This window comes from Catharus ustulatus, chromosome 5 (assembly GCF_009819885.2).
Source record: "Catharus ustulatus isolate bCatUst1 chromosome 5, bCatUst1.pri.v2, whole genome shotgun sequence".
Lineage (NCBI taxonomy): Eukaryota > Metazoa > Chordata > Aves > Passeriformes > Turdidae > Catharus > Catharus ustulatus.
The window spans coordinates 4,596,211-4,609,046 of NC_046225.1; the positions used below are offsets into that span (position 1 = coordinate 4,596,211).

At 42.9% G+C, this 12,836-nt stretch overlaps 1 protein-coding gene across 1 annotated transcript in view; it reads left to right on the forward strand.

Annotated features, from left to right (window-relative positions):
* Positions 1-12,836, forward strand: part of SPATA5 (spermatogenesis associated 5) — a 153,761-nt gene that overhangs the window by 114,749 nt on the left and 26,176 nt on the right. Inside the window, 1 exon segment of the mRNA XM_033061138.2 lies at positions 6,368-6,532. Within this exon segment, the coding sequence (XP_032917029.2) occupies positions 6,368-6,532 (165 nt within the window).

The window sequence follows — 12,836 nt, forward strand, 5'->3', positions numbered from 1 at the left end:
AATTGGCTGTATCAATCAAATTCTGCCAGTGGCAGGACGGTGATGTGGTCAGGGCACTGCTGTTAGTCTGATGAAAAAGACGAGAGTGTTTGTTTTGTGGCATCCGCTTTGTGCAGGTTTGGAAAGCCAAGCCTGGCCTTCCTTAGGGTTTTTTGTGGCTCAATATGCTTTCACATCAACTCTGGAAATTTTTGCTTTTTTGAAGCGCTTCAAGCACTGCCTATTTGTAGTTATTGAAATTATACTCGTATCTGTTTTAAATCACCTTCCTTAGTGGAAATGACTGGTTGCTGTGAAATGTGCAGAAGCAGGGCTTGTCGTTCCAGCAGGTGATGACAGTGGTTTCAATTGATCCAAGACAGTTCTTTCCCCAGGTTTCATTTTGTAAAGAAGGATGAATTTGCTATTTCCCTGCACACTGTAGGGTAAACTGTTTTGCTGTAATAGCTGAGAGACTGATCTGTAGTGCTGGCTGAAGGTGTTAGTTCCTGTGGGTAGCTGGCAAAGAGAGCAGTTCCAGAGGACACATGGAATTACACAGGGTGGTTTCCCACTGTTGATGTGACAGACTGGAAACTGGTCTGAATTAGTGGATGAAGGGAAAAGATTAACTAAAGACATATACCTAGAGGATAGGCAGAGGGAGTAACTGCCTCACAGGCAGGGGTGTCTGAGGGACAGATCACGTTCTTCTTTTGGAGATGGTTCACTCTCTGTATCGCTCCATCTTGCTTTGGACTGGGATCATCTCAGCTGTCTCCCAGTTGGAGTTGGTTTGCTGTTTGCCAGTGTATCAAAGCACACTTTGCTTCCTGCCTTTAATTTGTGCTCCTGCTGAATGCCTGAGCAGAGGGTTCCGGCTGCGCGGCTGCCACTCGGTAGCGCGTTCCTGCTGAACACCTGCTGTCAAACTATCATGTCCTTTCTTGTCAACTTGCACAATGCTCCAGGTCTTGAGCAAAATTGACACCAGAAGGGCTGTGCAGCCTGGCTTTTATAAATCTGTGTGGAAAGCAAAGCTTTCTCACAGGGGACCAGCATTTTCTAGGAGCTGGTTTCTAATGATGTTTGGTAGAATTGTGTTGGCAAATGCATTTTATGAAGTGGATGCAGCACAGGTTATGGAACCAAAGTGCTCCACCCTGAGAGGAGTCGTAGATGTTGTGTAATGACAGCAGAGAGTAATCTTCACAGATCTTGGGAGACGTACAAGGGTGGTGACCAGCAAAAAATGTCATCAAAGAGAGGAACTGGTTAGAGATGTTGGCATGTGCTGACGGTGGTGACAGGCATTGGCACAGAAGGAAGAAGGTGGGGAGGTGGCAGAGTGTGAGGAAAGGGGCTCTTGGCAGGAACAAAGCAGTCTTGCTTGACTCGGGAGCCTGTAATTACAAGACTCCAGCCTTGTGACACAGTGAATAAGCGTGTCACCTGCAACAGAGGAATTTGGGGTTTCCTCCCAGAGCAGCTCATGCCAGATGGAGCAGGAATAAAAGCGTAAAAACCTTGTGGGAGACTAAAATTCAGCTCTCCACTGGACTATAGTTTTTAAGTCCTTTATAGTAATACTCCAATATGTCTTTTCCCCTCAGCACCTTCTGTTAATTTTGGTAATTAACCCATGGTTGCCAAAAAACCTCCTAATCTCTCTAGCAAACAGGATAGATGAGCTTCCTGTACTTGAAACTTTCAAAGATCCTAAAATGCCAGGTACTTCCTGATCTGTTGGGCTGGGAGCATGACCTGCTCTGGCACAGAGCGAGAACAAAAACATCAGGCACCGAGGTGAGCCTCAAAAGCGTAGGAGAACCTCCTTGATGGGAGCTGCCTTCACTCCTGCCAGAGATAAATGATGGCACAAGAAGGCTTTAACACTTCCCACACTTGCAATGCATCTGCCCTGACATGTGGGTAAAACCATGGAAAGCATCTCTCAAACAGCTACTACTTGCACAGGCTGCAGGAAGGCTGTGGCAGCATACTGAGGCCCTGGCACAGGCTTCCCAGAGAGGCTGTGGATTCCCCATCCCTAGAAGTGTTACAAGCCATGCTGGATGGGGCTTGGAGTAACCTCATCTAGTGGAAGTTGTCATTGCCTATGGCAGGGAGGTTGGGACTAGATGGTCTTTAAGGTCCCTTCCAACCCAGGCCATTCTCTGATTGTTTGATTCTGTTTCTTTAAAATTACTTAGAAATGTTCAAATATTGTTATGGTGAATTTAAAAAAAATCGCATTACCCACTGAGCTTACAAGATACAGAGCATCTCTTGTATTGAGGAGTCCATGTAAGTAGGAGCCATAACCCCAGTTCATAAATAGCAATTGTTAATCTAAATTTGAAGGATTTAATTACAAAGGAACTATTCCCAGTCCTCTCCTTTTCATCAGTGGTCTAATCCCAATGGACTCCAAAGGCAAAATTAAGCTTTTAGTTGCTTTTTTTTTAGGTTTTATATTAAAAGCAATCTATTTGCTTGAAAGAAAGCAAAATTAGTATAAAAATCTGCTCCTTCTTGTGGCGGTGGATTGCAGCAGAGAACATGCAGTAACACTGATTCTCCAGATGAGCTTCTCTACCTTCTGAACTGATTTGCTTTCTCTTACCTCAATATACCACTTACTGCTTGGGAGTTTTTAAGTATTTATTTTTGCTGAAGTTAGGTTACCCTCTCACACAGTTCATGTGTGAGTTTTTGTTACAAGATGTGATTAAGAATGGTTTTGATGAATTAAGCACAGCTGTGGAGATATATCTGTATGAAAATAATGTTTTTTTCCTGTCCAATAGAGAGCTCATCAGCTGGTTCTGATCCTGTCAGTGTTGTGGTTCTGTATTCTTTGACAATGTGGTTTTAGAAATGGCCAAGTATCCTTTGACAAAGCTAACTCTAAAGGTAGATGCTTAAAAAAAACAGGGAAAGAGGAGGAAGAAAATTAGCAAAGCCCTAAGGTTAAATCTGGTCCATTCTTAGTAGGAACCACAAATATTTCCATGCTTTACCTATTTACATTTTCTTTCCTGAAATAATTGTCCTCATAATTGCACAAAATACACGTTTTTGACCTAGGTATCTTTTCCAATGATATATTTTGATTTTAATTACAGAAAAAGAGAAAAGTTTCTTTTTGAAAGTGGAGCAGTTTCTCCTTTAAAAATTGTGGGTTTGCTGTTGATGATGCTCTGTATTACATGACAATTATCCCACTTTCCCAGTGTTCCCCAGAGGAGCATTGTATCTGTATATCCCTCATAACCTTTCAATGCATGAGCACTTAGACCTTTCATAACTGTTGTGGTAACAACAACCAAAAAAAAAATCACATAAATCTACAGAAGAATTGCTCGATGGTACGATGTATTCTGGGTTCGAAGTGTTCTGGTTTCTACCAAAACCCCAATTACTTAATTTTGTGCCCTTCCTGGCCATTGTAAATTGTGCAGCCTTGCATCTCGACGTCAGTGAGTTCTGTGGCTCTGCACACATCAATTCATTTTGGCCCCATCAACTTCCCACCTCCCGTGTGCTCCTCTCCCCAAATGGCGTTTGCATCTCTCAGCCGAGAGCGCTTCATCTCGCACTCCCGGCAGCCGCATCTGCCCGGGCCTGCAGCCTGCTTCAACTCTTCACCCTCCCCCTCCTGCCTCTGCTCCTGCTGAATCCCTCCTCCTCCAGCTCCACAGCGTGGATCCATCCTCCTGCTCCTTCAGAATCCCTCCTCCTCCAGCTCCACAGTGTGGATCCATCCTCCTGCTCCTGCAGAATCCCTCCTCCTCCAGCTCCACAGTGTGGATCCATCCTCCTGCTCCTGCTCAATCCCTCCTTCTCCCTCTCCACAGTGTGGATCCATCCTCCTGCTCCTGCTGAATCCCTCCTTCTCCCTCTCCACGGTGTGGATCCATCCTCCTGCCACAGTGATGGCAGCAGAGCCAGGAGAGTCAGGCTGTGCCCAGGGTTACCACATCAGGAGGACAGGTGGAGACCAGCTCTCAGTTCAATCTACATTTGTCTCCAGGGCCTGGAGGGAGTCTGACTCTCGTCTCAAGCTGAGGTTATAGAATATTTTCACTCCTTTTTGTCTGTGTTGATATAGCCAGCATGCACTGCTGCAACTGACTTGTGCTTTTTTTGTACAGTTCCCAGCACATCTGGTTGCCTTGGATAAGGTCCCTGGGCCTGATTGTAGCAAAAAAGTAATGATAGCATGCTTAAAACTTGGGCCTTCAACTACCACCATATGTAAAACACAAAGCACTGGGGACAAACTGGAGGAAACACAGATTTAAGTCACTCACCAGAAAAATGTTAACTGTGTTATATCTACAGTTGTGCTTTTTGTGTCTTGGAACTGAGAGCCAGGCAATGGAGGGCCTGCTCCCAGCTGATTGGCACTGAGCATTTTCCCTGTCCGATTTGCACCACATCCCTGGTCATTCATCAGTGGGAAGCTGGCTCTAGAAAATGTTCTAATTATCTGGGTGTCCTGATGAAACCTGCCTTGGTTTGAAAGAGGCACCACCATACTCACGTGAAGATTTCTTGTTTCTTTTAAATAATAGAATTAGCTATGGGCATTTCCTTAAGAGCACACAGAACACAATTGCAGTGTAATTCCTCTCCCTCCAAGCCTAGTCTTGAAACATGCAAATTTCTCTTTCAAGTGTGTTGGCAAAAAATGGCAACATCCTGACACACACACATGATTTAGGCACTGAATTATACAGTGGTCGAGATAGCGTCAGTGAGCTGAGGTCTTGTGTGGGTTCATCAGGAGTGCTGTGGAAAACAGCACAGTCTGCTGGGCAAATACCAGTGCACAAACCAGTGTTTCTTGCTTTCTTTTGTAGGGATCTAGCACTGGCTGCTGCAGGGACAGGGTGCTGGGCTGGGTATGGACCTGTGGTCTTCCAGCCTTGCTCTATCCTTGCACAGCTCCATGCAGCACCACAGGGCCGTGCTTTCTGCTGAGTGTTTTCATGTTCTGTTTTAAAAATAACAAGACATCTCTTAACATTCAGGATACATTTTTCCACTCTGAAGCACCACAACAGTCTTTTTAAAGAAACTCTAGGAAGGGTGTTAACTTGATCAATGCTGTGCAGGAAGGAAAGCTCTTTCCTACTATTTTTTCAGCATGACTTTCACTGACATGATCAGGCTGGGAAAAGACTTACTGGCTGACAGCCCAGGACAGCCATGCAATATCTCTAGTCATCTGGAACTCAAACTAGTCTACCCAAGGGAGAACCATAACATAAAAACAATTTAGGTTACATGCTGAATCTTATAAATATTGTTCTGTTTTTAAAAAAATAGTTTAAATACTATTTATGTGCATTTGCTGTGCATGGGATTATTGTACTTTGTTTTTCTTTTTTCCAAATGTCAAGTAAGAAAGGCTGGGAGGATTTTTACTTTTTTTACTGTAGATGGTTTTCAGAAATCCTGGAGATCTTTTATAAACATAGGGAAATGTGCTTCCTCCCTTCTCATAAATTTAAGAGCTTGGCTTCTCCTCTCTATCGGATATAATTGTTTTATATATAGATAAAGTTTACTTTTTGACCCTGTCCAGAAAGCTGTTTGAAGGGAGCTTCCAGAGGCCCAGCAGTCCCCCTCCTGTACACACAGGGCTTTCACCAGACCAGATTTGGAGAGAGCTTGGCTTCCTCTGCTGAGCCATAAAACCCCCAAGGGCAGAATTTTCACAGCTTCCCCAATAACCTGCCCTGAGGCTGTGCTTCTCTTCTAGAAATTTTTTCCTCCCATCCAGTCTGAACCCTCCATGCTGTCCTTTGTGGGCATTGTCCCATTTTACATTGTCTGTCTCTGTTCTGTCACCTTCCCATGTCCAGTATAATCTGAGTAACCCTGAACCCCAAAGTGTAAGGCCAAACACATTTGTATGAAGCTGAGCATCGCTGTTGTTACCTTATTTTGCATAAAAAACCCTGTCAAAATAACCTGCTTTTCTGTAAGCAAGTGTAGCTCTAATAATGTGGGATAAAGCAACATGGATCCACAGTGTAAGATTCACTTCAACAAAACCTTTCTTTTCTCTGCTTATTGTCTTGGTGAAAGATCTGGACTTGGGATGTGTCCATTGCTGTCTGTCCTTCTGCCAAGTCCTAACATTCCAGCACACCTTGCAACAAGTCTAGAACTATTGTTTTAAGAAGATGACTGTGGTTCCTTTATGATTCCTTTTTTCCATAAACTGATATTTCACAAGCTGAATAGCCTTACTGTCTTTTCTTGTGCTGGTTCTTGCTTTTGCTGAAACTATTGGTTATTTAGTGGTAGTGGTGGTTTTGAGCTGTGGTTTTTTTATTTCCTTGATGTGCTGTAACTTCTGCTTTCGTTGCAGGCCTTGCTGAGGCCGGGGCGAATAGACAGAATTATCTACGTGCCACTGCCAGATGCAGCCACTCGCAGGGAAATCTTCAAGCTTCATTTCCAGTCCATGCCAGTCAGCAATGAAGTCTGCTTGGCCGAGCTCGTGGAGCACACACAGAAGTACTCAGGAGCAGAGGTAAAACTTTCATCACAAGTGATGTTTAAAGTTGAACTCAAATATTCTTTGAGCTTTCTGGGAGTGCTGGTGGGAATTATAAAAGGGAATATTTCAGAGATTCCTGTGTTTTTGCAGTCTGGGGGTTTTTTATTTCAAGGTCCCCATCAGAGGAGTGGTGCCAGGGGAAGGACCTCTTTCAGGGTGAGCCTTCGTACAATTGCAGGTGGCCTCATTAAGGATGTGCTGCCAGGAGTGAAGAGAGGTGGAGGCAAGTTCTCCCAGACAGTTCCCCCACATCTCTGGGAATCTTCTGATGTAGGATTGTGACTAAGAGCCTCAGGAGGAGAGAGAAGAGACAGAGTTAGGAAACACTGCAGGGAAATTGCAAAGGAGTCACTTTGAAGCTTGTGTTTTCCTAATCCATATAATCAAGACCTCACAGCAGCACTTATTGTTATAATTAATTGCTGTTACTTAGCTTCTGACAGTGGATGTCAGACAATTATTTCCTGTCCTGGGTAGAAGGAGAAACTTTCTCAGATGCTGCTGCCTGGCAGTTATAATAAGTATCAGTACATTAGTGGTCACCATTCTGCTCCCTGAATATTATTCATGTCAGTGTCTTGTGAAAGGATATTTCATTCTCTTCTCATTTTAATAGATTGAGAGTAGTTATATTAATTCAAAAATTCAAAGAATGTTAATAAGGTTGCCAAGCTGAGCTCTTGAAAGGTATGAAATGCCAGAATTTCCACCTTGCTGTAGCCAGCCCTAGTGTCTTCATTATCACACCATCTAATTACATAGTCACCTTCTGCTTTTTCCATAGCAGAGTGGAAAATGTGATGTGCTTGTCTTGGCTCCCCATCTCTCTGTGTGCTTTTTACAAGGGCAGGGAAATAAGCTAAACTTTTGTCTTGGGTGATTGTGGAGGATTTGTGTGATTGCTGAAGGCCCTTCTCAAAGGGCTGGTGATGCTCCCAGGCAAGGCTTCTCCCCACTGAGCTGTCATTTAGATGCTGGTAGTCTGTAAAATGCTGTGCTGCCTACTAATAACCTCTGGCTGGTGAGGACACTGCTGTATGTGCTGTGGGGTCATTTTGGAAAGCTGTGTCACAGCAGACACCAAAGCCAAACCCACAGAGATTTCCTCCTCCACAGCACTGGGCAGACTGCACTCTGGGAATGAATGAATGATTGAATGAATGAATGCATGAATGGAAACCGTGTAGTGAGCAGAGCTGGTTTGGGTAGCACATCTTTCTGCCCAGAATGTGAGCTCTTACAATGAAGAAAAAAAAGGCAACAATAAAAAGGATTTCAGGCTGAAGTTTTGGACTGGAAAACTGTCACAGCTCTACTGCCTCCATGTTTTGGAGCGGTGACCTGAAACAGTGTTATATTTGGGGGACAGTGGCACAACTTGGGAAAATTTATCTGCCTTTGGCTGAGTTACAAGCCTCCAAAAACATAAATATAAACATATCCTCTGTTGCATATGGCAACTGTCTCCTTACCAGGCAACAACAGCAGTACTTGTATTTTAGAAATTCCAAGCATATGGGGATTTCCTTTGGATCTGGATCAGCTGAAAAGCTGGTGGTGAATTCCAGTGCCTGGTTGATAATGAGTCACAAATGTCTTGGTGCTAGCTTTGTACAGAACCAAAAATAAGTTAATGGGTCATTGAGTGCAGCTACAGACTGGTTGCAGGGGAAAAAAAAGCTGTCTGTTTCTAATATGGCATTTCTCATGAATTTTGTTCTTTTGCATCATGCAAAGTATCATAATAACTGGGATGTAAAGAGTAAATACAGAAAAAGCCTCAGTCAGGGTTCCTTGGAAGACTATATAAAGTCTTGACAGTTGGCACACACAGTGGCCAATTTCATTAAAGCCTTTTCTTCCCAGTGTCTCCAGCTTCCCAGCTTTACAAATAGTTTCCGCTGCTGAATGGCAAGTTCCCATTGCAGTGTTCTAGCCTTTGTTCAGAGAAAGAAATGGAAAATGCCTGGTTTTGTGACTAGAAGATGCTGTATGAATAGTGAGCTGCGTGTAAAGATGCGTTGAATCATCCTGACATGAGCTGAATAAACAGCCAGGAAAGTGGAGAGTTCAGTGTGCATCTGGCTTCCAACTTGGCCCCTTTTCAGATCAGATACTTGTGTATTTTTGCCTGTCATCGCTTATGACCAGTTATCTCTGTTCACCTGCTGGATGTGCGTTTCTTTTAATGACTACCTTTAAAGATACATCAAGATAGCAAAATAGGGCGATTACTTCCCACTGTTTCATGTGAGGGAAGGCAGAAGATAATTTATGAGAGTGAATTACAGTTTCCTTCTCTCGTGTATCAGTGAAGTTTAATAAAAAAAAGGCATTAGATGAGCAATGTCTGTACAGTTAACTTTTAGGTTGGAGAAATCCTCAGCTTTCTGGAAATATTTGAATTTGAGTGCAGTCTTCATTTCCAGACCCTTCTGAAGTAGTGCTCTGCAGCAGTGCTTGGGCTCTTCTTCAGGGATAATGCATTTTATTTTGGGCAAAATTGCCAGAGGTCCAACTTCTATAAAACTGATAATTTTTTAATGGTTTTATATAATTAGAATGTCTGCACTCTGAGGCTGCTCACAGTTTGATCACAGCTTTTCCTAGAGCATTTTCACTGTTCTACTTCATGCTGAGAAGTTTTATCTGTTTCATTTCCCAATGAAGTAGGAATAATTAGAGATCTGACCACAGAAGTATTTAAAAGAAATGTTTTGAAGTAATTTGCTTGTTTTCATGGTGCTGCCACAGCCAGCTCTCCTTAGGAAAGATGGGCTTTCCACAAACTCAGGTGCTTCATTTTTCAATTTGGGGTTAGACAAGCAAAGCATGAAGGGAGTATTTCCCCAATGGAGAAATATTTTATTCCAGAAAGTAGGTGATAAAAAGGAAAATAAACCCAGCAGAGTGAGAGATGTTCTTTTATTGTCTGAGCTGCAGTCAGATGATGTTTTTGTTACAATTTAAAAGGCAGAGGGGGAGGTTTTAGGCAGAAACTGAAATCAAGTGTTGAGTTGTTTTGAGTTTAAAGTTGGTTGGAAGTAATAAAAAATTAAATAATCTGGGTATGATGACAATGTTCCTCAGATGAGTGTGCTTATAAAAGTAAGATAATGGGACTGACTGCTTTTAAATTGGTGGAAAGCAGGTCATGGTGAAAGCCAAGGCTGGCATGGTTTCTATAGTATTATCAGTTTCCATGCTTACAGGACACAAGAGTAGAGCGGGAATCTTGGAACCTGTAAATCTTTCACTGGTTCTGAGTCGAAGTGGAACAGTTAATGTAAAAAATATCTTTCTCACTTTGCAATAACTCTCAATGGGAGCACAGAAAATGAAAGGGAAGAAAAGCAAGCTGATGAAGGTTTGCTCTGGCTCAAATAAGAGCAGATGTGGTGCCAAAAAGATCTGTGCAGCAGCAAACTAGCTCAAATCAGCTCAAGTCTTTGACTCTTAAAATATGTATTCCAAAACATGCGTGTTCTTGTTTACCAGATATTGACATATTTAAACTAGTGACTTTAAAAACACCCCCAGACAACCAAACCTCTCCAAAATCCTCTTTCATAGAGAGGAAGATACTAAGTACAAAAGGAATGAGGATGTGTTCCACTGTAGGTGGATAGAGGTAAAGACCCTTTTAAGAGACTGGGGAAAAATTTGTCTGTTAGGTAAAGAACATCTGCCATAAAGGAGAGAGAGGGTTTAGATATAGGGGAAAAAAAGGACATTCAGAAGATAAAGGTGTTATTTTCTTTACATCTAGCTCTACAAGAAGGAAAAGATCTTCCAGACTTAAAGAAAAGGCTTTCTGCTTAACATTATTGAAGGGCAGTGGATTCAATTCTATATAGTAGCCTGAAGTATTAGAGTGAAATGTGATTTTCAAGGTAAGGAACGCCATCAAATTGAAATGTAGCAAGATTAAGGCCTCAGATGAACCTCTGATGTTTCTCTTGGAATGGTGCAGAGGATCTGTTAATTTATATCACTCATTGAAAAGTGAACATTTTTGTGTGGGTGGGTGAGGAAAAGTCTCAGCCTTCATCCAATATGGGTAGCATGGGATCACATCCTTCCTACACACATTTATCAGTGCTAAGGATGTGTTTGGCACAGGTGTCTGGAAGGTGAGGAAATACCTGGCATTGGGAATGTTTTCCAAATGTTAGTGTTTGGGATAAACGAGATGAATCACCGGAAAGGAAATAACTAACTACACAGGACTTCCCATGGGACTCTGCCTGCTGCTGCTCTCGCAGGAGGCTCCTACGTGCAGAATGTGCTTGGGCAGACTGGGAACAAGGGCAGTGTGAGCACCTGGGGATGGTATTGGTGTGGCAGTGCTGAAAGCAGGATCCTGGGGCATTACTCTGCCTCTCCCTGCTCTTTGCAGTCACTTCTGAAAGGTCTGGTTCCTGTCGTCCATTTTTCAGAGATGCTGCCCCGAGTGGGTGGGTTTTCATCGTGTTGTGTCTCAGCTGAGGCCTGATAAAGTGCTGTGTGCTCTGACCTAGTGAGGATGTGGAGCACAACTGGGCAATCAGCACATTTAAGCCAAACATAAGGTTTGGTGTAGAGGAGAGTATTGGCACTGAAATGTATGCATGGCAAGCTCATCTGGGAAAGAACATTTTCTCCTTCAGTGAGATAATGATTTGCTAGTAGTTTAATCAAGCAGGGGAGATTTAATGCATCTGGCTGAAGGGACATTAGTGTTTCCGAAAGGTCAGACGCATTAACAGCTCAGGAGGACACAGTCGAAACCACTTCCTAAGTAACTCAAAGAACAGTGATCCTCAGAGGAACTTGGGGAAAAAAGCCAGAGGGAATTTGAATGAGCACCAACCAGTGCTGAGGTATGAAATTTTGCTTGCTTCTCAAACCTGACTCTTTTTTTCCCCCCATAAAGAGCTGACACTTTGATACTTTAAATGCCAAAACAGTTCAGATGCAGGAACTTTACAGCTGATTTCAACATGTAAAGGTAACCACCACCCAGGTTCTGTAAGTGAGCATTCTCATGTTTGCTTTTGCAGGGTTGTTTTGTGTTGTGTGCAGTATTTGGAGAAAGAACATCAGTAGGAGCATCACCTGTGTCAGGAGCAAGCTCCCTTCCCTTGAGCTTGCACAAGCCAGCTGTAGTTTCATCAAACCAGCTGAGCCCAGGGGAAATGCCTGGCTTTGCCAGCAGCACCAACTGTGCTGTTTGCCTCCTTTCCCTGTCTTTTCCTTCTCATTTTCCCACAGCCTCACCCATAGCAGGGTAACCAGGAGCTCCTGGCTGCTGAGGGTGGCAGAGGGGTGCTGCCAGCACAGCAGGGCACTGCTGAGCTGCCACTGTCACAGAGGCTTATAAAAGAGGGACCTAGGCCCAGCCTCTGTCAGCCAGCTTCACTTGCCCTCTGCTCTTGCCTCTGGCTTTGCTGCTTTATTGTCCTGGGCTTGGCTGTAATTCCCAGCAATGGAAAAACATGTTGCTCTTTAAAAGCAGATGGGAATTCATTCCTGAAGGAAAAAATATGTCTCTTTAGGCTACTGCTATTGTTTTCTTTGAGTTTTATTTTTTGCCTATGAGTTATTTCTAGCAACTTTTAATTTAATCTATTTTTTAATCAGACAGTGGGGAGTATTCTTCAGTGTCTTAAAGCACACGCTCTTAGTATAGCAATGAGCACAAGTGGGGGTATGTAAAGTTCAGAGTGAAAATTGCATTTGCAGTGATCAGGAAGGAATTGAAAGTGTTGGCTTATTTCTGCCTTTTGAAGTACTTCCATTGGTGTAATACAAATGCTTATATCAGCTCAGAGTTGAAAAATTGGCTTTTATGTTAAAAAAAAGGAAAAGAATAAATAAAAAATGTTTTTTCTTCCTCACACAGACCTGTTTTTCTGATTTAAACCTGTAGTGCTGGCATTTGATCTTGTAAGTTATGATGTGTCATGGGGTATGTGGTTAGGAGTGAACTTGCTGCTTGGAGTTTGTCTCAGCTCTAGTCCTAAAGTATAAGACAAGGTGTACAAATTGGAGAAAGTCATCAAAAAGTTATTCCACTTCAGAGAAAACTGATTCCTGGTCCTCCACTCTTACATGACAACTTCGGAGTCAGATCATCTCAACATGCAGAAGCTGCTGTAAATACTGAGTATGTGTTAGTACATTAGTAAAAGGTATATCTGAAGTTTTCTTGTTTCATTGATTTGTACTCACTTTTTTCATAAACTGAGGTGGGTGGGGAAAGTGAATATTCTTATGTGTTCACTGCTATTTCTTG